The 26,077-nt window shown below is 39.4% G+C and overlaps 1 protein-coding gene across 1 annotated transcript in view; it reads left to right on the forward strand.

Annotated features, from left to right (window-relative positions):
- LOC113406259 (DNA polymerase alpha catalytic subunit-like) overlaps nucleotides 1-26,077 on the forward strand; it is a 350,159-nt gene that overhangs the window by 23,960 nt on the left and 300,122 nt on the right. Inside the window, exons 5-14 of the mRNA XM_026649907.1 lie at nucleotides 4,541-4,656; nucleotides 5,298-5,360; nucleotides 7,020-7,118; nucleotides 11,321-11,516; nucleotides 11,710-11,866; nucleotides 12,749-12,927; nucleotides 17,223-17,335; nucleotides 17,777-17,893; nucleotides 22,623-22,697; nucleotides 24,539-24,677. Of these exons, the coding sequence (XP_026505692.1) occupies nucleotides 4,541-4,656; nucleotides 5,298-5,360; nucleotides 7,020-7,118; nucleotides 11,321-11,516; nucleotides 11,710-11,866; nucleotides 12,749-12,927; nucleotides 17,223-17,335; nucleotides 17,777-17,893; nucleotides 22,623-22,697; nucleotides 24,539-24,677 (1,254 nt within the window). The remainder of the gene's footprint in view (nucleotides 1-4,540; nucleotides 4,657-5,297; nucleotides 5,361-7,019; nucleotides 7,119-11,320; nucleotides 11,517-11,709; nucleotides 11,867-12,748; nucleotides 12,928-17,222; nucleotides 17,336-17,776; nucleotides 17,894-22,622; nucleotides 22,698-24,538; nucleotides 24,678-26,077) is intronic.

Here is a 26,077-nt window from a genome sequence, read left to right on the forward strand (position 1 = left end):
GTCTCCTTTCATAAGACAGGTTTTCCATTCCTCGGATCATCCTAGTAGCCCTTCTCTGTACCTGTTCCAGTTTGAATTCATCCTTCTTAAACATGGGAGACCAGAACTGCACACACTATTCCAGATGAGGTCTCACCAGTGCCTGATATAACGGTACTAACACCTCCTTATCTCTACTGGAAATACCTCGCCTGATGGATCCCAAGATCGCATTAGCTTTTTTCATGGCCATATCACATTGGCGGCTCATAGTCATCCTGTGATCAACCAATACTCCAAGGTCCTTCTCCTCCTCTGTTACTTCCAACTGATGGGTCCCCAGCTTATAACAATAATTCTTGTTATTAATCCTTAAATGCATGACCTGCACTTTTCACTATTAAATTTCATCCTATTACTATTAGTCCAGTTTACAGGGTCATCCAGTTCTTCCTGTATGATATCCCGGGGTCCTTCTCTGTATTGGCAATACCTCCCAACTTTGTGTCAGCCGCAAACTTTATTAGCACATTCCCACTTTTTGTGCCAAAGTCAGTAATAAAAAGATTAAATAAGATTGGTCCCAAAACTGATCCCTGAGGAACTCCACTAGTAACCTCTCTCCAGCCTCACAGTTCACCTTTCAGTATGACCCGTTGTAGTCTCCCCTTTAACCAGTTCCTTATCCACCTTTCAATTTTCATATTGATCCCCATCTTTTCCAATTTAGCTAATAATTCCCCATGTGGAACCGTATCAAATGCCTTACTGAAATTGAGGTAAACTAGATCCACTCGTTTCCTTTGTCTAAAAAATCTGTTACCTCCTCAAAGAAGGAGATCAGGTTGGTTTGGCACAATCTACCTTTTGTAAAACCATGTTGTATTTTGTCCCAATTATCATTGACCTCAATGTCCTTAACTACTTCAAAAATTTTTCCAAGACCTTTCATACTACAGATGTCAAACTAACAGGCCTGTAGTTGCCCGGATCACTTTTTTCCCCTTTCTTAAAGATAGGAACTATGTTAGCAATTCTCCAGTCATACGGTACAACCCCTGAGTTTACAGAGTCATTAAAAATTCTTGTTAATGGGCTTGCAATTTCATGTGCCAGTTCCTTTAATATTCTTGGATGAAGATTATCTGGGCCCCCCCGATTTAGTCTCATTAAGCTGTTTGAGTTTGGCTTCTACCTCGGATGTGGTAATATCTACCTCCATATCCTCATTCGTCATCCTACCATTATCCCTAAACTCCTCATTAGCCTCATTAAAGACTGAGGCAATGTATTTGTTTAGATATTGGGCCATGCCTAAATTATCCTTAACCTCCACTCCATCCTCAGTGTTTAGCGGTCCCACTTCTTCTTTCTTTTCTTCTTATTTATATGGCTATAGAACCTTTTTCTATTGGTTTTAATTCCCTTTGCAAGGTCCAACTCTACATGGCTTTTGGCCTTTCTCACTTTATCCCTACATGTTCTGACCTCAATAAGGTAGCTTTCCTTGCTGATCACTCCCATCTTCCATTCCTTGTAGGCTTTCTGCTTTTTCTTAATCACCTCTCTGAGCTACTTGCTCATCCAGCTTGGTCTACAACTCCTGCCTATGAATTTTTTCCCCTTTCTTGGGATGCAGGCTTCTGATAGTTTCTGCAACTTTGACTTGAAGTAATTCCAGGCCTACTCCACCTTTAGATCCACAAGTTCTTCAGTCCAATTCACTTCCCTAACTAATTTCCTTAATTTTTTAAAGTTAGCCCTTTTGAAATAAAAAACCCCTGGCAGGCCGGGCCAGTTTGTTTACCTGCCGCGTCTGCAGGTTCGGCCGATTGCGGCTCCCACTGGCCGTGGTTCGCCGTCCCGGGCCAAGGGGGTGCGGGTAGCAGCGCGGGCTGAGGGATGTGCTGGCTGCTGCTTCCTGCTGCCCCCATTGGCCTGGAGCGGCGAACCACGGCCAGTGGGAGCCGTGATTGGCCGAACCTGTGGATGTGGCAGATAAACAAACTAGCCCGGTCCGCCAGGGTGCTTACCCTGGCGGGCCGCGTGCCAAAGGTTGCTGATCCCTGGTCCAGAAGCAGGCAGCTGCCTTGGGAGGTTGTGCAGACTGCAGGTGACTTTACAAAATGCTGTGGCTTATTTTGTTTAAGTATGGGCCCTGGATTTCAATGGTATTTAACTATATGTGGTGACCTAAGTTTTACAGTCCTTCTCTTTTAGCTAGAACATCACGAAAAAGCTGTACTTGAGTAAATTTCAAGTTTCACTTCTAAATTGCTATGAAGTATTTTTCAGCATATATTGAAAGCAATCACATCCTTTTTCTGTACAAAAAATAATTCATTTCCCTTATCAAACCTTACGTGCAGCCTTTTCTGTAGCGGTTAGTGGAGCAATATTCAGGACAAATTTGTGTAGTCTTGTTACTCTACAGTCTGCCCAATTTTCTTCAAACTTACTGTTCAACCTGTAGAGTAAAACGGCTAACTTTCAGACCAAACCAGTGTGACTAGCCAAAGTTTTAATAGGGCAAAAACAATGCTTATAATAGAACTCTGTAAATTTTCTTGAAGCCATTTAGATATTTGTCATCTTTTGGCACTGTTTATAATAAAATATCTTAAGTTTGATAAACATTCAGTGCTACTTGAATGAAGCTGCATCAGTGGTGATTGGGGTCTAATGTTTTAATGACCAGCTATCTAACTGAAATAACTTTAACTTATGAAAGTGAGCCAATGTTAAGTCATACAAACATTTTCAAAAATCCAGTAAGTCTTTTTGTCTTCAAACAAGTGTAATTAATTTCTTAAATATGGAAATGTCTGTTCACTTTCTTCCTTATTGGTCTACTTTAAAGAGGTTGGGGCTTTAGACATGTCCATATGTAACTTTCATGCTTAAGCCTGTGATTATGTATTCATAAATATACAGTAAATCTAATTTATACTGCTAGTTCCATCATGGACAATCTAAAGAGATTTACAAATGATATGCAGGGATCCCTTTCTCCAATAGAGAGGAGAAATGTTGCAATTGTGTAACGTCATTTTGCTGTGTTGGCATCTTCAGATGGAATGTGCAGGATGTAATTACCCAACGTTTAATATCTGCACTCTTGTCAAAAATGCCATAGGATCTCCACTGGCAACAAATGATCAGAATCTCTTACAACTCATGAAAGATTGCACTTTCAATAGCGTAGTGCCCCTAACATTATGCTGGGCTCAATACTGACTACCAGGAAAGAGTGCCTCTTACTGAAGTGTAAACATAGTTTCTTATAACAACTGCGTTTACCATAGAAGCTTTCTGTCCTAGCACTGGGATACTCTTGATGAGCTTGTATGATCAGACAGGATTTCAGAATAGGCAGCAGATTTAAAACAAACAAAAGGAAGTATTTTTTCACACAACGCACAGTCAACCTGTGGAACTCTTTGCCAGAGGATGTTGTGAAGGCCAAGACTATAACAGGGTTCAAAAAAGAACTAGATAAGTTCATGGAGTATAGGTCCATCAATGGCTATTAGCCAGGATGGGCAGAGATGGTGACCCTAGCCTCTGTTTGCCAGAAGCTGGGAATGGGCGAGAGGGGATGGATCACTTGATGATGATGATGATCTGTTCTGCTCATTCCCTCTGAGGCACCTGGCATTGGCCACTGTCGGAGGAAGACCGGATACTAGGCTAGATGGACCTTTGGTCTGACCCAGTATGGCTGTTCTTATGTTCTTTAGTGGTTTCTTTGTGTTTAAAAACTTGACTGAATTTCTTTTGGTTCTTGTGAAAGCTACCAGTTAATAACCTTGAGGACAGAAGTCATATGTTTATCTGCAGGATATGTACAGGGGCAAGGGAAGCTTCTGCACAACTCCCTGAGGGCAGGTCTACACAAACATGTAGTTTGCAGCAAGCTGGGGTATGAATCTATCCCACACTAGCTGTCCATGTGGACCCTGATGATGTGCACTAATGAACTAGACATGCTAGGTAACTTGACTAAGTCACATAGGAAGTCATTGGCAACACAAAGAATCAGACCTTGTCTCCATAGTCCTAGGCTTGCTAACTAACCACTGTACCATCTTTCCTCTATGCAAATACTCTGCTGTACCATACTCTGGAGCAGTGGTTCTCAACCTATTTACTGTTACGGGCCACCTATGCGGCTCACAATGAGTTATCTGGGTCGCATCCAATACTACCTGTATGGCCCTGAGGATGTCACATGGGCTGCATTTCTGTGCTGATTGGGCCGTAGGCTGAGAACCACTGCTCTGTAGTGACCACATTTTAGTATATGAGAGGTAGTTCAGTAATTGGCCTGTGTGATACTTCCAAGAAGGCTACAAACTCTGGTGATAGCTTTTTGTAATGTAATTCTGAACAGCTATTAGATTGTAACGCCTTGCATGAACTGCCAACTTACGCTGGATATGAGCGAGTAGCCTAAAGGTTAAAGATGATCCCTTTACCAATTCCATCAACTGTTCAGCCCCTACTGATAACTGGAGTCTTTAATTATTTGAGAAATCACTTCTCTCTCTTGCTCCTGTAGGAAAAGGTGACAAAACATCCACAAATGACAAAAAGAACGTGAAGAAGTCTGTGGTGTCAAAGCCAAACACCATCAAGTCTATGTTTATGGCTAGTGCAGGGAAGAAAAACACAGATGTAAGTTGTATTTTTATATTTCAATTTAAATGTCCTACGTTCAGTTAGACTTGTAACTTTATTTTCTTTACTCAAAGTGACAAATGTTTTGGTTACTACTGTTTGACTTTTTAAAATCAATTGCCACACAAGCCAGACTTAAAAGCTCTCACTGGGAGTTTCTGGGTGCTGGTCACTCTTGAAAATCTGGCCCATGGTATGTGGGGAACATCCTTATTCTGTATTGACCGAGTCTTTCGGTTCAGTTAAGTGCATATAATTTTTCAGGTATCTAAAAGGGTGTCATAAGGAGGAGGGAGAAAACTTGTTCACCTTAGCCTCTGAGGATAGAACAAGAAGCAATGGGCTTAAACTGCAGCAAGGTAGGTCTAGGTTGGACATTAGGAAAAAGTTCCTAACTGTCAGGGTGGTTAAACACTGGAATAAATTGCCTAGGGAGGTTGTGGAATCTCCATCTCTGGAGATATTTAAGGGTAGGTTAGATAAATGTCTATCAGGGATGGTCTAGACAGTATTTGGTCCTGCCATGCGGGCAGGGGACTGGACTCGATGACCTCTCGAGGTCCCTTCCAGTCCTAGAATCTATGAATCTATGAATCTATAAGTCTATATAGCTAATACAGCTGTCTAATATTTTACAGAAAACTGTAGACTTGTCCAAGGATGACTTACTCGGGGATATTCTGCAAGATCTGAATGCTGAGGTAAGTAGTTGAATTCTGAGGGGTATAATGTACTGAACACCCCAATCAATGATGCAATTCATCCAGTTATCAGAAGTTTTTAAGAAGCATTTTTTTTTTTTTTTTTTTAAATGGACCTCCTAAGATTTTATTATTTTAGTGAAGTCATTCCCAACTCTTGGCTGTGACAATCTTTGTCCCATCTTTAGGTACACAAAAAGTCAGGTCAGCCAATGACTCTAGTTAATCAGCATGACAGTACTCATTACTGTATTAGCAGACTTCCTTAAAATTACAAAGACTAACACTTTCAACAGCACGTATCACAATGTCCTTTGGGGTTACTGAACATGACACATCATTAATATAAATTAAAATTACAAATATATTTTAAAAAAAATTAGAACATTGCCATGTCCTTCATTTAGCTTTACTATAAATATTCGATACTCATTCCCACGCTATCTGATACCTAACTATAGGGTTATGTCACCTTATTAACTGTTACTAACATCACAAACATCTAAATAGTTCAGGAAATGCTTTCATGCTATCCTGATATTGTCTGCTGTTGCAAGGCATATGTGAAATACCAGATTTTGTGGAGGCTAAGTGAGAAAAACATTTTAATACAAAATACTTTCATCATATTTTCACTTAAGTACACAGTCTGTTGTTGTGGAATAGTTGGCTAGTTAATAAAGCTTTGGAGTTCACTAATACGCTTCTCCTCATGTTCTAAATGGCATTGTTTCTTTCTGCATTTACGGGCACAAATGTACATCTTAAAATTGTTTGTCCACTAGTATGCCAGTGCTGAAAACCAACTACAAATTTTCCTAAATAACACATTCTCCTGAACTATTGTCTACTGAAACAGTTTGTAAAGGCAACACGTTAAACTTATGACTCTCAGCCATAACTGAATTTTTAACTTTTTTTGTCATACTTCATATTAGCTGTAGTCTAAAAAAATCTATGGTGAGGGATGAGAAGCATTTGGAAAACTTTCCATTGCATCCACACATTTTTAACTGAATTTCTTTGGCTCTTGTGGGTCTCCAAACTTCATCCAAAGATTTGTGTCGTCAAGACTCCTTCTTTTATTTAAATGCCAGCAGTGTGCTTGATGCTGTATAAAATACAAGGAAAGGTGGTCCCTCTACTGTGACTTATGATCTAAAATTTTTATTGATTTTCTTTTCACACCAAGATTTTGTATAATACTATATTATCAGTTGGCATAATACTCCCACTGCGGCTTTGACTGTTCTGGACCCCCTTGGCCATTGTTTTGCATTCTCCTCTAGTTTAGGAGCAAGCTATGTAGCTGCTTTTAATGATTTTTTTTTTCCAATTAATTTTTTCACAATGTTAACACTCAAAACCAAAACCGTATTAGAATCCTTGTGGCCTTGTCACTTCAAGTAAATTGGAAAAAAAAAAAGGTTGTTTAGTTGGTGTGGAAGGATTTCTCACTCGCTTAGGGAATTTGAGGAAACGCTCCCAAAGTGAAGACACTTCATAGTGTCACTTTTTGTTGGGACTCTGATACTTTTGTAGTAGCTGATGCAGCATGTATGCGGGGTTAGAGGGTGAAGAGAAAAATTGGGTGGCTTTTTCCTTCTCTGTCAAATTCTACTAATGCAGGGCCATTCTCATATTTTCCCTCCTTTTTAGACTGTTCAGATAACTCCACCTCCAGTTGTAAAGCTAAGAAAGAAAAGACCTGTTGGAGCGTCACTGAATCCTTTCTCTGTACAGTCACCGGCCCATACGGTAAAGTTGCAGATCCAAATTTTTTTTTTTTTTTTTGCTTATGACTAACTTATGTTTTGAATAAGTAAGCTCCTGTTTTATTATTGGCTTCCTTAGTAAAAACAGAAGGTCTGTAATTTCCTTTTTGGTACTCTAATACAGAGATGAAAATACATTTTTGCCTCTGACTATCTTTGTAGTTGGGTGAGTACATACTGTAGATTCAGTTATCACTTCACCATTCATACAGTGTTTTAGAGTTACATGACACGTTACTCATAGATGCTTCATATGCACTAAAAAGCTTATGTAAACAAGTTATGACAAAAGGATATTGAGGGGTTTATTAAGGGAGAATGAATTTTTAAATGAATTTGGAGGAAAGGATGCTTGGCAGATGGGGCACAACGAAATAGGCATGAAGTGAGGTGGGAAAAGGAGATAAGGCAGAAAGATTGGAAAGAGCTTGTAAAAAGAGTGGAAAATGGAAAGATGTAAATAGGGGAAATATTATTTAGGAATGTGGGTGCATATACGGCCCTTCGGTTTTGCAGAAGGTGCGGTACCAGTGGAAGTCTTCTGATAGGGGTAGAATGGTTTGAGAGGAGGCATGAAAGATGACTCTAGCAGCAGCTTTTTTGGAGAGACTCACTGCTAAGAAGCAGGGAGACTGGAGGGTAGGCTATTGCTATGTCATAAGCCTTGATATATGGGCAGTGGTTTTAGCAGTGGAGACAATGAGGTGAGGACACAATTTTTATGTGAAAAGACTTAGTGAGAGCTGCAAGGAGGAGAGAAGAGTCAGAGACTGAGGCTCAGGACCTGGAAGTGGGACAGATAATGGAATTGTTGATGGAGAGATACAGAAGCAGGAAAGCTGAGAAGTTAATGTTTGAGGAGGGGAGTTTGAAATGGCAGCTGGGCATCCAAAAGATGTCAGGCAATAAGATACAAGACTGGGTGGAGAGGAAGCCCCTGGAACTTGAAAATCAGCTTGTGTAGTAGAAGTAGATGAAACCGTGGGATAGATAAGATCACTGAGGGGGAAAAGGAGGGGCCAGAAAAGAGAAACTGAGGAACAACAGCGGGGAAGAGGGTCAAAGGGATTTGGAGATGGCTGATAAATGTTCATGGGCATAGAAAGAGTTGTAGCATACTGGGACAGTTTAGTGAGGGATACGATTGAAGGATACAAATGGTATAGAGGAGATAAATCCTATTTGCCATTAAAATACAAGAACGACAGTGCAATTGGAAAAACAAATTAAAAACTGAAACATACTCTTACACCATGAATAATTAACTTGTGGATTTGTCACAAGAGATTATTGAGACTAAATTTAATAGGATTAAAAAATTATCCATATATCTAAATGAGGATCTGAACCCTGATGCTTCGGGGGTGTTAGTCAACTACTAGCTGACATAGGTTAGTAAGAAATTTAGCCATCAGGCACGCTCTTCCATAATTGTCCATGCTACTATTTTCCTCTGAAGCATATGATACTGTCCTTTGTCAGAATGCTGGATTAGATGCGCCACTGGTCTGATGGTCCTATAACAGCGGTTCTCAAACTTTTGTATTGGTGACCTCTTTTACACAGCAAGCCTCTGAGTGCGACCCCCCCCCCATATAAATTAAAAACACTTAAAAAAAGTATTTAATGCTATTATAAATGCTGGTGGTGAAGCAGGGTTTGGAGGTGGAGGTTGACAGCTTGTGACCCCCCCCCATGTAATAACCTCACTGCCCCCTGAGGGGTCACCACCCCAAGTTTGAGAACCCCTGTCCTAGAAGGAGCAATTGGAGGTTTTTAAGAGCTGTCCACAAGGTAGAATGAGAACCAGGAAGAAAGTCTTGGAAACTAAGTGGAAGTGAGCAGGTAGTGACTAACGTTTTCAATTTCAATAGGCAGATCTGGAAACATAAGTATAGAGAAGTGTCTATTTGGTTGAAGTAGGAGGAGTCATTAGTACTAAAGGGTACATCCAGACTACCCGCCGGATTGGCGGGTAGCGATTGGTCTATCGGGGATCGATATATCGCGTCTCGTCTAGACGCAATATACCGATCCCTGAACGCGCTCCCGTCGACTCCTGAACTCCACCAGGGTGAGTGGCGGTAGCGGAGTCAATGGGGGAGCCGTGGCCGTCGATCCCGTGCCGTGAGGATGGGAGGTAAGTCAAAATAAGATACGTCGACTTCAGCTACGCTATTCCTGTAGCTGAAGTTGCGTATCTTACATCGACCCCTCTGCCCCCCCCCCCCCCCCCCCCCCCCCCCCCCAGTGTAGACCAGGCCTTAGTGAAGGTGGCTTCAGGAGAGTGCAGAAGCTGAATAAGAGAGGATGCGGTTGGAGAAGGTAACAGTCTAGGATTCTGGAGAGTAAGAAAGGGAATAGGCAACTTTGATCAAAGGAAGGCTTATTTAAGACAGGAATAATGATTGGGCAGCTGGGGTAGATGAGGTAAAAAGAAATAGAGAGAATAAATATTAACATTTTTTAAACTTTATTTTAGTTTACAATAGTTTATTTTAGTTTACAATAGATCAACTGCACAGACCTGTTCTATTTAGTGGTTGACAGTGGAGCCTTAGATAGAGCATTAGACTGGGACTTGGGAGACCAAGGTTCTATTCATGACTAAGACCCTGGCCTGCTGTGACCGTGAGCAAGACACTTCATTTTCCTGTTCCTCAGTTTCCCCATCTGAACTAGATGATGACAGTAGTGAGGCCTTGCTCAATAAAGTGCATAGAACTATCACCAGTTATTGGAAGATCTCATGACTCCCCTCCCAGAACACCATTTTCAAGGTTAAAGGCAGGGGGGTAGGATGAGGTAGTTGCAGCTGTTCCAATGTTCTGTCTGAAGCTCTAGCTCTGAGTGGACCTTGTGGGCGGAAGAGAGGTTTTGGGAGCATGCAAAAGTGGAGTGAGAACATTTAGGGATTTTTTTTTTCGAAGCAGCAAGCCTCTAAATGCTTTGAGTTTGTGCAAATGGGAACTTTTGAGAGGCTTATAACTCCGCTAAATGTAACTGAATAACAAAAGGGGCCTGTCCCCTTATCAACTTCTAAATCTCTGCTTCAGAGCATAGGGAGGCTGGAACTCTTCAGTGAAATGGTTGGAAATCAATTTTAACATTAGGAAGACAACCTCTTTTTCCCCTAACCTTGCTGTTGGAAATGAATGGTCTTTGCTGAAACTTTAAAAAGACGCATCAGCCGGAGGTAGAAAGAGCCTGTAAAACTTCAGTCCAAACAGTTAGTTAGTTTGGCAAAGTTATAAACAACTGAAAAATTACTTGGGCTGCCTTAACATGGGCAAGGCCCCATGTATCCTGTGATTGTGTCGCTGCAGAATTCATTCCTTTGCTACATAATAATGCTCCAGAATCGGACCTTTCATTTGAAAATTGTTCTTGCCTTTATGGTTTCAGCGAGTACCCCCAAAATGTAAACAGTCTTAAATGATGCAGTGTCCTGTGTCTGCATCTGTAGAGTACCTGAAACTCTTAGGACTGAGGGGTGTAGCCTGTCCTATTCATCTCAATCAGGGCCCCGTGGAATTTGGATACTATGGTTACATAAACTGGCATTCACCAATTTGCTGCAGTTAGGCACACAACTGTATTTTCCCCCTGCCCTGCCATACCATACCTACCATTTCCCTTACAATTGTGAGTTAATTGGAGTACTGTGCGCACTCCCTGCACTGTTCCATGGAGCAAGTCAGAAGAGAGTTGGGGGAGCGAGAATTTAACTTCCTGGCTGTACCAATGTATGCTGGCAAACTAGGCTGCCTGGGGAGCTAGAGAGAAGCTGACAGCCAGCTCCATTCTTGCCTGGCACAAATGGGGAGAAGGAGGTTCTGAGGTCAGCCTCTTCGCTCCTGAGCTGAGGCCTGGGGAGAACAGCAAAAAACTCATGCCCAAAAATAATCAACAAATGCTGTCTATTAATATTTTCAACTATGACCCATAGAACTGTCTGGTTTTTGTTGTTGTTTTTTTTTTGGGTGTAGGTTTGGGAATAGAAATGGTGGTAGAATAAATGTTGCCATGGAATTGAGGAGTTGTTGCTGAGAAATTTGATGTTGTGTTGAAGAGTGTGCAAAACCCTGACTGTAGGCCTTATTGCCAACTTCATTTATAACTAAACAGTGTAATTCTCCTTTAAAGAAAATTAAAGTTTAATTTGTGCCTAAAATATTTTTTCAGGTAGTATCCCCTATAGTAAGGAAAGCTCCCACTACTGTCAAAAAGGAAGTTCTTTCTCCAACTACCGCTGATCCTAAGCATGCCACTTATGCAGCAAAACCTGTTGCAGTCCATAAAGAGAATGGTGCTGAATATACAATAAAAACTGCAGAAAATGAAGAACTGGTGAAGGCAAAACCAGAGAAAGCTATTCAAGGTATTTTAAAAATTCTGGCAACGGAGATAGCAAATGTAGCATGTTCTAAAATATTTTAGTTACAATTGGGGCTAAGTGTGAAAATAGCTTAAAGTGATTCATATTAATGTTGAATACTGTGTGTATGTACTAGAATTATATAGTATATTGTATTAATGATTCAACCCCTTAGTTCTTTTTACAATGCTTACAGAAAATGATCAGGGCATGATGGATTTTGAGGATGGGGATTTTGATGAACCTATGGAAGCGGATATACCAGAGACTGCCGGGGCCCTGAAGAAAGAACAGAAACTAGAAAAGAAAGAGACACAACAAGTGGATTCTGTGAAGGAAGATGCATCCTTTTTGTAAGGATCTGTGGTTGCAAAAGACCTTTTTTTGCTGAAAGAAGTTATATTTATGACTTTATTATATTTGGACTTGATATTTACAGATATTTACTTGATATTTACATATTTATTTTTCTCAAGGCATTGTTCTGTGATTGCACTGTAGGGACTTGAAAAACGTGCATGTTGAAGGGAGTAAACTGGCTGACGGCTACTTAAGAAAAGGGATACTTCATGTTTCTGGGGATAGACAATTCCTGTCTGGGTAAACAGTGTAATGTTTTAGGTTAAGTGCTCAATGTATATTGCACAGAGCTGGTGATGTAATGTGGAAGTTTTAGACTGCACATCTTGGTGCTGATGAACAGAAATCAGGAATCACTAAAGATTTATATTACTGAATACCTTATAATTGCCCAAAACATTAATGATAGTTAAAGCCAGTTTCCCGTGACAAATAGTCATGCCATTGAAGTTCAAAATGCGAAAGTAATGATTTTAAGGTCCTTTTCCTATATAAGAGAGTTTTGAAGCACTTTTTAAATACTGTTTCATGACTGAAAATTATGACAAGTCAAATCATGGTTTGAAGTGTACAAGGTGCTTCACAGAAACAAATAATGACTCTGTCCCACCCCAGATAGCTTACAGTCGAAGGTAGCCTTGCAAACTGATGGGATTACTCATGCTGTAAAGACTTGCATGTCTGGGGTCTGTCTAATAGTTTAAAGGAACTATTAATGCCTGTCTGCTGGATATATGAGAGCTATATTTGTGGGGGAAATAATGGAGTATTGCATGTTAGCTGGTTTCTTGTGACAGATCTTAAGTCATGTCTTCTCAAAAGTTATGGTTGTAGTGAACATACAACCTTACTCATCTGTTTTTCAATACTTGCAGAAGTTCTTTTCTCCCTGATATGTCCTGTTGGACCAGAATGGATAAGGATGAAATTGATTTAGTTGCCTCAGAAGTTCAAGTGGACCCCAGTTGCCTGCCACTAGTGAACGGGGAAGATGGTGATCAAGTCTTTAGGTTTTATTGGCTGGATGCTTACGAAGATCAGTATAGTCGACCAGGTATCTACACATTTAAAGACAGAAAGTAATTCTCTCGTTCCTTTCAATTTAATCTCGCCATGAAGGCAGGGATTTTCAAAGGAGCCCAAGGAAAGACTAGCTGCTCTCTATGCCTGTTGAAGTTCTCCCCCGGAAGCTGCTTTGTAACTTGCACAGGGTTATTCCTCCCTCTATATGATATAACTACTTGACAAAATGAAAGTCTTGTTTATTATTTGTGGTCTGGTATAGTGTTAGGGGGGAAGGAAAAGGATTTTAGTGCTGTTAAATCTGGGGAATATGCTGACATTATTTGCCTCTGTGTGCTAGGAATGAGTTGATGTGTCTAACTTCTTGGCTAAGTGGTACAATAGTTAAATGCACCGTTCTCTTCCTTTTGAAAATATAATCTGAAATCCTGATTAGATCATTAGTTTGATCTCCTAGGTCCTGATAAACCTGTCTTTGTATTACAAGTCACATGTGTTGGAGGAGAGGAGGCAGATTGGTTGTGGAATAGATATTATTGTGCAAAAATCTTCATAAAGCTCTGCCAAGATACTTCAGTCCTATCTCACTTATTTCATAGCTCTAGTGCTTTTGGTCTCTGTCTTCCATGCATATCAACCTCATTCACGCTCTTAGTGGTAGAGGAAAAATACCTATTTTGGAGGCTTTGGACTAATGCTCCAAGTGCTAGGTCTAATGCATTTTGCAGTTACACCTTTCTTAACTTGTGGTGCCAAGGGGTTAAATATGAGTCGGTCTCTTTGTATGCTGAGTGCGTTGAAAAGCTTCCTGATGAGAGCAGCTAGTGATCACTGAAGCCGTGGTGAAATCAATGATTCTAATATAAAATAGCTACTCTTAAAGACCCTGTTATTGTTTTTTACTTCTGTCTTGGCTTGTAAGTCAGTGGTTGCTGAATGGAACACAATTATGAAAGGATTTATTTTTCTTGCATGTTTTTCTTGCATAAGAATGTCCTTATTTTGACATTTCAAGGTTGAATAATAGACTGCACCTGGTTTCAATTAATAGTGCAAGGGGGGAAGTAAATTTTGACATTACTTTTTGTTTAACAGTTTCATTATTTTTATGGAAAATGGGCATAAACAATGTCAAATACATTGCTTGAAATGAAGCTGGACTGCAAGATAAATAAGACTCTAAAATCATTTGTAACTTTGAAATACAATCTGTTTTCCTTCATGGTTCCCTTAAACTGTTTTATGGAAAGAATTGGAAGGCTGTACTCCTATCTTAAAAATTTGATGGAATAAATAATAAAATAAAACAATAGGTGTCCATCTAGTGCTCTGGTCACCTGTCCCATAGCTTAAAAAGCTAAGAATAAACCAGGAACTACTCCTAAACATCTCAACCTTAGCCCACACCCTTATTAAAGGCTTAATGAAGGAGGTGAGGGAGAAAGAGAACCTGGGCTCTGGTAGACCAAGGGAGCAAGTCCTGAAATTGAAGACCTCCCAAAAATTGTTTATATTGAAGGAGCTCCAGCTCAAACACCTCTGATCTCAGTAATGGCAGTATGTTGTAGGAGGAGAGAGAAATCTCCAGTAACCAAGTCCAAAATTATGAAGCGATTTTTCTTATAGGTTAACACTAGGCTTATCGGAATGTGATTTTTATTTTTTAATAATTTTGGGTGGGTAATGTTTGTTTTGAAGCATTTTTTAACATTTTTATCAATGTAGATTTTCATGGTTGTGGGAGATTATGGGAAGAGGTTCAGATGATAGCGGGGAGTCAGACAATGATTGAATGACAGTACATCTTGAGATTCAAAAAGTGAAGGCTTTATAGCTGTTAAAACAAATAGTCAACATCACATTGTGGATAAATGTAAAGTAATGCACATTGGAAAAAATAACCCCAACTATACATACAATATGATGGGAGCTAATTTAGCTACAACTAATCAGGAAAGAGATCTTGGAGTCCTCGTGGATAGTTCTCTGAAGACGTCCACGCAGTGTGCAGCGGCAGTCAAAAAAGCAAACAGGATGTTAGGAATCATTAAAAAAGGGATAGAGAACAAGACAGAGAATATCTTATTGCCCTTTTATAAATCCATGGTACGCCCACATCTTGAATACTACGTACAGATGTGGTCTCCTTATCTCAAAAAAGATATACTGGCATTGGAAAAGGTTCAGAGAGGGGCAACTAAAATGATTAGGGGTTTGGAACGGGTCCCATATGAGAAGAGATTAAAGAGGCTAGGACTTTTCAGCTTGGAAAAGAGGAGACTGGGGGGGATATGATAGAGGTATATAAAATCATGAGTGATGTGGAGAAAGTGAATAAGGAAAAGTTATTTACTTGTTTCCATAATATAAGAACTAGGGGCCACCAAATGAACTTAATGGGCAGCAGGTTTAAAACAAATAAAAGGAAGAAGTTCTTCACACAGCGCAGTCAACCTGTGGAACTCCTTGCCTGAGGAGATTGTGAAGGCTAGGACTATAACAGGGTTTAAAAGAACTAGATAAATTCATGGAGGTTAAGTCCATTAATGGTTATTAGCCAGGATGGGTAAGGAATGGTGTCCCTAGCCTCTGTTTGTCAGAGGGTGGAGATGGATGGCAGGAGAGAGATCACTTGATCATTACCTGTTAGGTTCACTCCCTCTGGGGCACCTGGCACTGGCCACTGTCAGTAGACAGGATACTGGGCTGGATGGACCTTTGGTCTGACCCAGTATGGCCGTTCTTATGTTCTTAAAACAAATTGTCGACATCACATGTCAGACTATACAGAGTAAACATCCTTGTTCTTAAGCAGCAATTTTCTTAATTTTTCCTGTCTGTAAATTTCTACCATCATCAATAGAAATATTTGTGTGTGTGTGTGTGTGTGTGTGTGTGTGTGTGAGAGGGGGGAGTGAAATCGACATTTACCAATAAAAATATAATCCTTCCAATCCTAGTTAAAACCAAACTCCTGAATTCTACCCAGAAGCTGATTGAAAGATAACAGCACTGGTTTAATGTGCTCCCATCTTACAAGTCCACTTAAGTGGACTGCAGCATTCTGTGCTAGCTTCAGCTTTCAAATGTTTCCAAGGTGTAATCCCATGTAGCGTGCATTATAGCTGGTTCGTTGTACCTTTAATCTTGCGGTGATGCAGATGTGGATAATTGTGGCAAGGTCCACAATGAAAAGAAAAGATTGGTGAAAAAGCTGTCTTGGCTACACCTGTTACCTGGACATCCAGGAGCACCCTGAATTTAACAGCATCCCCAAGTTGTCCACCTGTACTGTTGCACTCCCTTTGTGAGGGGTGCTGATGTAAGTTCCACCAACTTCCAGTTGCTTCCCCTAACCTCACCATTCTCTCTCTATGACCTGGATGGAGTCACAACCAGCTAGCTGTCATCCAAGACCTAAGTTTTCTAGGCACTGGGAAATGCATCCCATTGCTCCAGCAGAGTCAGATGTGATGGGGATGTAGAGCTGGGTACCATCAGCATACTGAATGCAATGAACTCTCCTCACTAACCCTCCTAGTGGCCCCATATACTCACTGAACAAGACAGGTGACAAGCACCATGCAGGAGAGCCCTTGGGGCAGGGGAATTATTTCATTGACCATGAGTTGCAGGAAAGATTGTTGTACTTGTGGGGTCTTGTTTTTTGTGTGTGCTGTTCTTTTGAGCAGTGAATTGTCAAATATAAAACTTTCTGGATTTTACTATGGGAATTATTGCTGCGAAAATTCATAAGTTTGGGACTTGAAGCTGATAAATCTATTGAGTGAAATTTTCAGTGGATTGCAAAAGGCCTTCCACCAACTTAATTGGGTACAAAGGAGTCTGAATCTTGGAGAACTGAGTAAGGAAAAAACTTCATTGTCCTGGTTACCATCTAACACACCTCCATCTGGGAGGTTCAAGCCTTTTATGGAATACTTGACACCACACGCATTTCAGCATTTTCTTTCTTCACCTACTTTTTCTTTAGGGGGAATGAGAAGCTGTAAGAATAGAACTCTGAGAACAGAAGATAGTGGTGTGATGCCATCTTCTGTGCTTGACATTGCTTGGTTACCACAGTTTTGGAGGTGGATGGTTAAGGACCACATAAGTACTAGGTTTATAAAGTGATTGCTTAGATATTTGTAGAGCACTGTCTGTCAGCAGATGGAACTGTCAAGGACTACAAATTGGAAATTACTTTGGTCCTGTGGGTGAATTAATCTTTCTTTAGTTATACTTAAAGTGGCAGCTTTTCTGCTAGCAGCATCTTTGAGAATTTTTGGTTTCCTAATATCTAGTTTTTTCTTTCTTTCTCAGGTGTGGTATTTCTGTTTGGTAAAGTGTGGATTGAATCAGCAGAGACCTATGTCAGCTGTTGTGTGACAGTGAAAAATATTGAGAGAATTATCTATCTACTGCCACGTGAGATGGTAGGCCTGAATTTCAGTGGGCTGCTGATGGGAAGCTATTGAAGTAAAATGCCTTCTGACTTGCTTACATGGAAAAAACAAGCTGTGCTGATTGTTGCATATGTGATATTCATCATGCAGAGTAGAATATCCCTGATTTTCAAGCTATAATGATGTAGCTAAGAAAAGGGCAGTTCCTTTACCTGAAACTAATGGTGGCAGTTTTCTTGGGTGATCTCCTGCTTACCATGTTAAGTTTCCAAGTCCTCTGTTTTAAGTAGTATTTCATACATTTTACATTTTGTGAACTCCTTTATTTTGGTGCCATAATATTCCTTGGCTACAAGCTTTGATTGTATGTCAGTTTACCCATTAAAATAACCCTGAATTTTGCTGACTTGTTAATTTTGTTAATGTTTGTTGTCACAATCTGTAAATGAAATAATTTGACTCTCTTTAAAGCAAATGGACCTAACTTCTGGTAAAGAGACAGAGAATCCTGTGACTATGATGAACATCTACCAAGAATTTAATGACCAGATTGCTGTAAAATACAAGATCATGAAGTTCAGATCCAAGGTTCGTCTCTTGTACATCACGCTCAATCCCTTCCTATTTTTCTGTTTTTGGAGGGCAGAAAACTTTCAGTGGATAGCCATGCTGGTTGGTGTGTGGGTGGAAAAGACAAAGTTATAACTTGCATGTATGTGTATGTTTTCCTGTAACAGTGACTATCTGAATCTTTCTCAACTCAAGAATAAGTGAAACAGAGTTTGGAGATGGGCCTAGTATAGAACAGAATTTTAACCCCAAAGCTAATATGGATTAATGGCAGAATATTGATAAAAGGTCAGCATCGTCATCTCTGTGTGAGAAGTCAGCTTTCTTTGAGATCTAAGGCTGTGTCCTGACTTTTCTTACTAGGACTTGTTACATTCAAAACAGTTTTCAAATATGGTTATGACCAAACAGTTTGTATACGTGCCATCATGATTATAAATGTTAAACCTTGCTAAAATCCTGCCAACGGATTAGTTAATAGTACAGTTTTAGCCAACACAACTTTGTGAATCAATTTTGTTTCTATATTGTGAACCCCAAACCACTAATGGACCTGGTTCAAGGTCTTCCTTCTTCCCCCCCGTCTCTGCCACATATACTAGAAGTCAGTGTACTACATTTATGTAGCACTTCCAGTTTACTGTAATGCACTTTTTTGCCCAAAGCTTGCTGAGGGATACACACAACATGGCTTCACTTACTAGAATAGAGAAAGTGTACATGCCCAGGTGAGCTAGCAACTAAACAGCAGTCCTTCTGTGATGCTGACAGTACTGATTCCTGGACTGCCAATATTCATTTCTCTTAAACATCCTAATTTTGTAATGAATATTGAGCATAAGGGGGAAAAACCACCTGTGGCCCTCTGGATAGGGCACTGGGCTAGGACTTGAAATTTGGTTCTTTGATTTTTCTTCCATTGACCTGCAGTGACATTGAACAAATTGCTTCACCTTGTTGCTTATTTTTTCCCTTCCACTTTTTATCTGTTGTTTTTCTCTTTAGATTTTAAGCTCTCTGGGGGCAGGAACTGTTCTTTATGACTGTACAATGCCTAGCACATTAGGGGGTCCTGATCTTGGCTGGACCTTCTAGACACTACTGTACTGTAAACCATTAATAAGACAGATAACGTTCCCTTTTTGTGGGAATTAGGATGCCATCTTGAGATTTAAACTGTTCATTGGATCCCTAGTTGTGCTTGACATCTGTGACTCCACTACGTATTTGGGCCACTCCACAAGCAGTTAAGAGAATGGTGAAGCGGAAAAGGTTGCTCTATTGGAAAATAGAGGCAGACACGATGTGGGATAGAGAATAGGTGTCCGAGGAATCTGTTCATAAAGGTACAGTTCTGCAAAGCAAAATATGCAGAAATTGTTCTAGCAAGGGCATCACAAATTTGGACTGAAGTGCATTGCTAGAGCTGTGTGAGGAAGCTTATTCAATCACTTCACAAGCACCCATTAACTTTTCTTTTCCTTTTCCCTCTTTAATATGTGTGGATAAAATGCAAGTGTCTCTTTGCAGTCCAGACTTGGATGAAGATGAGTACAACACTAGCATCATGTTTCTTCAATTAAGTGCTCAGATGACTCTCTTCCTACTTTCTTGGAGTATCAAGTTGAGAGTTCACAAAGAATTACAGTATAACTTTGGGATTAGTTTTGATTTTCTTGGTTTAGTGATCAGTGCTGTCATTAAACCCTTGTGTAAAATGTTTGACAAGAGGTTTGAAAGGCAGAGGAAAACAGAGGAAGAATGAATAAAAACACAGGTGTGTAAAATGAGGGGAAAATCAAAATATTGATGGACAACTCTAAATGTTCTAAAGCATGATGGAAATGCAAGTGCTTCCCAAATGCCTCCTAAATAGCAAGTTCACCCAATAAATATCATACATCTGTGCAGCAATATGTAATCTAGTGCAATATTTTCAGCCTTCAATAGTGGACAGATTGCATGCTTCTTTGGCACATTCCAGCAACACATATTTCATCTGTTTCAGATTTTCTTATGATCAAAATAATTCTGACAAGTTTACCTTTGAATTTTTTTCACTGTTTCTACTTGTATGTTCTTATTATAATGTACTTGTACTTGTAAATGGGAGATGTAGGTGGGTAGTTTTAAGATTGGGTGTAAAGCAGGGATATGCTAGCTCACTGCTCAGGAAGAGAAATCTGAAGAACCCTGAAGTTGAGAAAATAACTAAAGTTTAATGAAGAGGGCTTCAGTAACAATGACTTGAAAGCATATGCTTTGGATTGTCCTTTGAAAAGGTGCTGAAGGATCAGAAGAACTTTATATAAAAAAAAACAAAACAAAAAAAACTTGTACATGTGCAGAGTGACAGTTAAAAGATGATACAGGAAGAGATAACAAAGATTAAAATAAAGATACAACTGCAGGTAGAGATTATAGATGTTGAAAGTGGGGTAAGCCACAGTGCAAAACCCTCTTTTATATAGGTGCAGTGTGTCTACACTGGGTGTTGCAGTTACCCCAGTACAAGTCTTGTCAGATAGACAGGCCTGTATTTCAATATGATGATGATGATAGCTTTATTCATTGCATAGCAAGATATCAAACAAAGGCCTTCTGTGTGAAGACCAAATACTGATCTGAGAGAGAGGACAAACAAATGTTGTATCGTACTGTTCAGATGGGAATTTGCTACCAGGTCTGAATTGACTTTTCTCTGTATATTAAGACTAGCTAGATGGGGAAGGCTAGGGGGAATGGTCTCCTATAAAGCTTTGAACACTACATAAGCATACTTTAGCTAATCATAGTTCCTGCATTGCCAAAAAAGGATGGGAAAAATTTAATACCTTTAATCACAAAACTGCATATCATATGAACTTTTTTTTAAAGAACATGCCTTTTATTGAGGCATTAATACTTCAGTATTAAAACATGCTTGGCCTGTTCTTTATCTTTCAATAAACAAAACTACAGTAGTAAAAGGCTTGCTTTCTAGTTTGCCAATTCTTTGAAATTCTCCTCCCTCAAGTTGCCTTTGATTTCAATGGGAGCTGCAGGATCAGGCCCTAAGACACAAATACAGCTTTCCTTGAAGTCGATTTTAAAATTGTAAATTAGCTTCTCCAAAGCCAGTAGGCTTAAACAATTACTTACTTTTTAAAAAAAAACGATTGGCTCTAAAATTTTGTCCTGTAGCTTTAATGTATATATTCAGTTCATCCATTAACAGGGCTATTTTTGAAATATTTGGAAGATGTTTTCATTAATTATTTCCTCCATTATAATCAATTTATTTTGAAAAAGGCATTGGCATCTGAAGTCAACTTGCTATAAAATTAATCTGCTTTGTTTTCATGTGCAGAGTGCATAGCTACAGTGGCTATGTGGATTTCTGGTTTGTGGGAAAATTTGGTTTTGTTCCAGTTCAGAGTAAAAATTGATATTTCCCAGAAACTGGAAATTCCATAAGTTTCATTTTTGAAAACACTACACATGATATTTCTGAAACAAAATATGCTCTTGGACACCCCAACAGCTGCTGACTGAAATTGATGTGATTAGCAGTAGCAAAACTGACAAGATTCTTTGAAGAGCAGCGGTGAAACTGACCAGAATCCTGTAAATTTCAGTTGATAGCTGGCAGGGCTTGCACTTTTGCAGCAGCGTTGCTCAAAAACCTCTCCTTACAAAATGATTGAAAATACTTAAGTGAAAATATTGCTACATACCAAGCTGATGTGACCCGCTCGATAGAACTACATGTAATCCACGACCTGATGATTTATATTGGAACAAAGGGAAGATAACTTCAATCAAGGAAGTTTTGAAACTTAACAGCCAATCATTGCTCCTCCGTGTCTAATTTCTGAAAGAACACTTAATGGGCAGATAGCATTTTTACGGCTCTTTACACTTCACTGTAGTTATGAACAGAGGCTTACATGCTCTCTTTTACTCCATAGTCAGGTTAAATCCACAAGAAGTGGTTTGAACCTATATGTTTAAAAAAGACAAGACAGTAGTGGAGTCCTGGTCTATGACTAGGGCCAGTAGGACCTATGGCAATACAAATAACGCACGCCACAAGTGACTCTTCACCATCTGTTTGCATAATGGGTGCAATGTGCTGTTCTCCAGCTGGTGCAATAGCACAGGATAGCCACGCAAATCCGGAATCCTTAGTCTCCAGGAAATTTTAACATAGTTCTGAACAGTAAGGCTGTGTCTATACTGTGCAGCTTACAATGGCGCAGCTGTGCCACTATAGCCGTGCCGTTGTAAGGCAGGCAGTGTAGCCACTCTTTGTCGCCAGGAGAGAGCTCTCCTGATGACAAAATAAAACCACTCCCGATGAGGGACAGTAGCTTCGTCGGCTTTGTCTACATCGGTGCTTTTCGTCATTAAAACTTTTGTAGTTTAGGGGTATTTCCCCCCCCCCCCCACCCCTGAGTGACAAAAGTTTTTTAACGATAAAAGTGCAGTGTGGACACGGACTAAGTGTGGTTGGAGCCTGCTTTTGCATCGCTAGTAACTTATGAACATGATGTTAGAGACCTACTTGTCCAATAGCAAAGGGAGGCTAAGCTTTATAGCTGCTGTAAGGAGAGTAATGAGATCAGATGAATGAGCATTTGCATCACGTTTGGTTTTTATTCCTTTTTTTCTCTTATTGGAAAGAATGAATGTTCAGTATACTGATATTTAAAAAAAAATCTTAGCACCTAATACATAGTATTTAAAATGTTTTTATTTTGCATAGAAAGTTGAAAAGAATTATGCTTTTGAGATCCCGGATGTTCCAGCAAAGTCTGACTACCTAGAAGTTAGGTACTCGGTGAGTAAAACTAATCTGATGAGAGGCCACATCACTGGAATAGTTCTATTGAACTTAATCTTATTTACATAAGTACATATAATAACAGAATTTTGTCCTTAACTTATGGCTACACCCACTTTGCAACATGTAAACTAGTTGCTTTTTATTTTTAAAATTTGTCTTTTGGAGCTTATTTAACTAGTGTTTTTTGTTGGTTTGTTTTCCTTATATCATTGATGTGCTGGCCAGTCCCTGCTGTAGCTAGTTAATTACAATGAAACTGAAAGTGAATAGCAAATTAAAACATTTTAAATCAGTATATCCTAGATCTACTAAAGCTTTCTATTTATCTCGGTGTTAGCTGCACTCCCCAAAAAATGAAACACGAAGAAATTAAAACAAAAATCTCATTCATCAATGTTAATGATGGAGGTATTTATTATGGAGGTATTTATTCCTGATTAGTCGGGCTTTCTTTTTTATTTTTTTGTTTACTTTTGTGCCCTTTGGCCTCAGTTAAACAATGTATTTAAATGTGTGTAACTTTAAACACCCAGGTGAGACTGTTCTCAGCCTAAAATCAGGCATATGCTTAAGTGCCTTGTGATAGTGAAACTTCCTATACACAAATGTCCTATTTGTATTGGTCTTTTATGAGGCTCCAGGGCAAGAGAAACTTTCTTTAGAAATGAGGGAAATACAGTAACAGAGACACAAGTTCCCAGCAGGACTCTGGGACAGGGATAGTAACAACTAATTTTAATCATTTAAAAAAAATTGACTAGGTTTCAAATTGACAGTATTCCCTTCTAAATATCTTTTGTTAATTGCTGATCTGGGGACATTACAGGCACCATCTTAATGCGTTCAGCCACGTTGCAGGGATTAAGGTCATATCTGAAGGGTAAAGTAAATGCATGTTAGCTGCCCAAAATGCTGCTTTGGCACTTCAGGAGCATTCTAATCTTATCGGTCTGCAAACAGTGGATGTAGCTGGAAAGCTGTCAGATGCATAAAACAATATAATTAACTTGCAGTATTTATTTAAGCAGTTTCTATATTAAAAATGTTGCGTTATGTGGGTCATGGCTGATACCAACACACTCTTGTTCCCCATGTGCACACAGATTTTGGCGTGTACCTTTTTGGATCAATTTCCTGGCTTATGTGTAGGCTTGCAGATTTCCATTTTTATTTTTTTTATAATTTCCACAGATAACGTGGGTTTATTTTTAAGCATTTTTTTCTTTTTTTTTCCTATTTAAATTTTCACAGTTGGGGAAAATTAAAGAGGAGGCCAGACAATTTTTTTTAATTACAGTAGACATTGAGTTTCAAAAAGTTAAGCTTTATAAATCATGAAAACACAAATTGTCAACATCATATGTCAAAATATACAGAGTAAATATCTTTAAATCAACAAATCATACCTGTTTTTACTTTTCATTCACTAGTTTGTAACAAGCCTAATTCAAAATTCAGTGGATTCTGACTCTTAAGTTCTCAAGCAGCATTTTTCTTTCTTTGCATTTCTGTACATTTCAGTTATTATTGATGGGAATACCTTTTCATTGGTTTGTGTAAGTTTGGTGAAATAGATGTTTGCAGATATTTACTGGTAAAAATGGAATTAATCAAAACCTACTTATGTAGAGTTTTGTTAAAACAATAGTCTGTATTATAGCAACCCAAGTAGTATCATTCTGATGAGACGGAGTTTCACTCCTGTGAAACTGGCACATTTCAGATATGGTTTAGTTTGTTTATACTGCTGCTTGAGCATAATATGTTGACATGCCTTTTTTTTTTTTTTTTTTTTTTAAATACAATGACTTATCCCTTTCTTTTGATTATGTCAGGCTGAATTCCCCCGGCTTCCTCAAGATCTGAAAGGAGAGACATTTTCTCATGTATTTGGAACGAACACTTCTAGCCTGGAACTTCTCTTGATGAGTAGGAAGATCAAAGGACCAAGCTGGCTGGAAATAAAAAATCCACGTATGAGGATTTGCATGTCAAATACTTAATAGATTGCTGAAAAATAAATTTGGAAGGGGATGGTAGATGAGTTGATCAGTACAGTTCTATCTTGTCAAATCTTTTAGATTAGAAGTCCTTGAGGGCAGTATTCTGAGAAGTGATGTTTTTAGATTTCGTAAACAGGACCTATTAGAAAGCCGTTTATTCTGAGAGGCAAGCAAGGTTTGCCTGTTTGGTCTGATTTCAATGTTGACCGCTCTTGAGCTGATTGCCTCCTTCGCTTCCTTCACCCCTTTCCCCCCCAATTCTGTACTCTCTGTTTTGTGCTCTTTGGGATTTGATCCTTCAGAATGTCATTTTTTATACAAAAAGGTATAGCCCGTGGGCAACGGCACCACAGTAGTAAGGTGACTGGGCTTCTTGTGATACCCCCTTAAAGAGGAGTGGGAAAGAAAAACTTGATTTGATTCTGTGACCGAATTTCTAAATGGTTCTGAGTGTCAGTTTAGCTCCAGTAATGCCACAGTGTAAAATGTTACAGGAATTTAGGCACTCGCCATGCTTGGCTTAAAGATAGTGTTTGATCATAAGTGTTTAATTTTACCTTTACTCTGACTTCTGGAACTGTTTCTGGATAATACCCAGTACAAATTACTCCATCAATAGTTTACACAAAATGACATGGTTGGAAACACCCCGTGTGCTTTCAACTTCGGTCATTGTTTGAGTGTTTGTCTATGGGGATCCCTCTCTGTGTGCAAGTGCACCTCATATACATTCAGAATCTTTGAATATTAGTGTCTCTGGAGCCATGCCTGCTCCCTCCATGTCTTCATGCTCCCAGCAACCCTAGGGCATAAAGGGCAGAGCAGCTGCAACCATCTCTTAGTTCCCTCTTACCAGCTGTGGCAGTGAGATGGAACCAGGCATTCTGCCTGCTGCCCCTTAGTCCATTCTCCAAATCTATCCTTATCTAGCTTATTAGGGTTAATTCCTTAAATATCTCCCCCATTTTCTTTAATTTTTTCTTTACGTTTATACTTTATTTAAAAAAAAAACCTTATTTTCTCTCCGCACTTTGTGCCACAACCACTTAAAATAGCAGTTTCAAATCCTGCCCATCTTGTGATTGGCTTATTCCCCGTCCAGACAGTTTGTTTTTGTCTTGGTGAGAACCTTCTGCCTAATTGATGCTCCATCTGCCAGTTGTCCCTTCTCCAGAACAAGAAAATCGAGAGAGGCTAAAATTGTGTCTTATAGAGCAGCCTGTGAGGGGCATTTCAGACCCACAAGAATGGGCATGGAGCTCCAAGATGGGACTTTCCACCTCTTAGTCTGTGTGCTCCTATGACATCCAGGATGCAACGGCAAAGGCTGGTATCCATAAGAAGTCAAATCTGGGACCGACTGGCCATAAA

Source organism: Terrapene carolina, unplaced genomic scaffold (genome assembly GCF_002925995.2).
Source record: "Terrapene carolina triunguis isolate 2854851 unplaced genomic scaffold, T_m_triunguis-2.0 Scaffold23, whole genome shotgun sequence".
NCBI classification, from domain to species: Eukaryota; Metazoa; Chordata; order Testudines; family Emydidae; genus Terrapene; species Terrapene triunguis.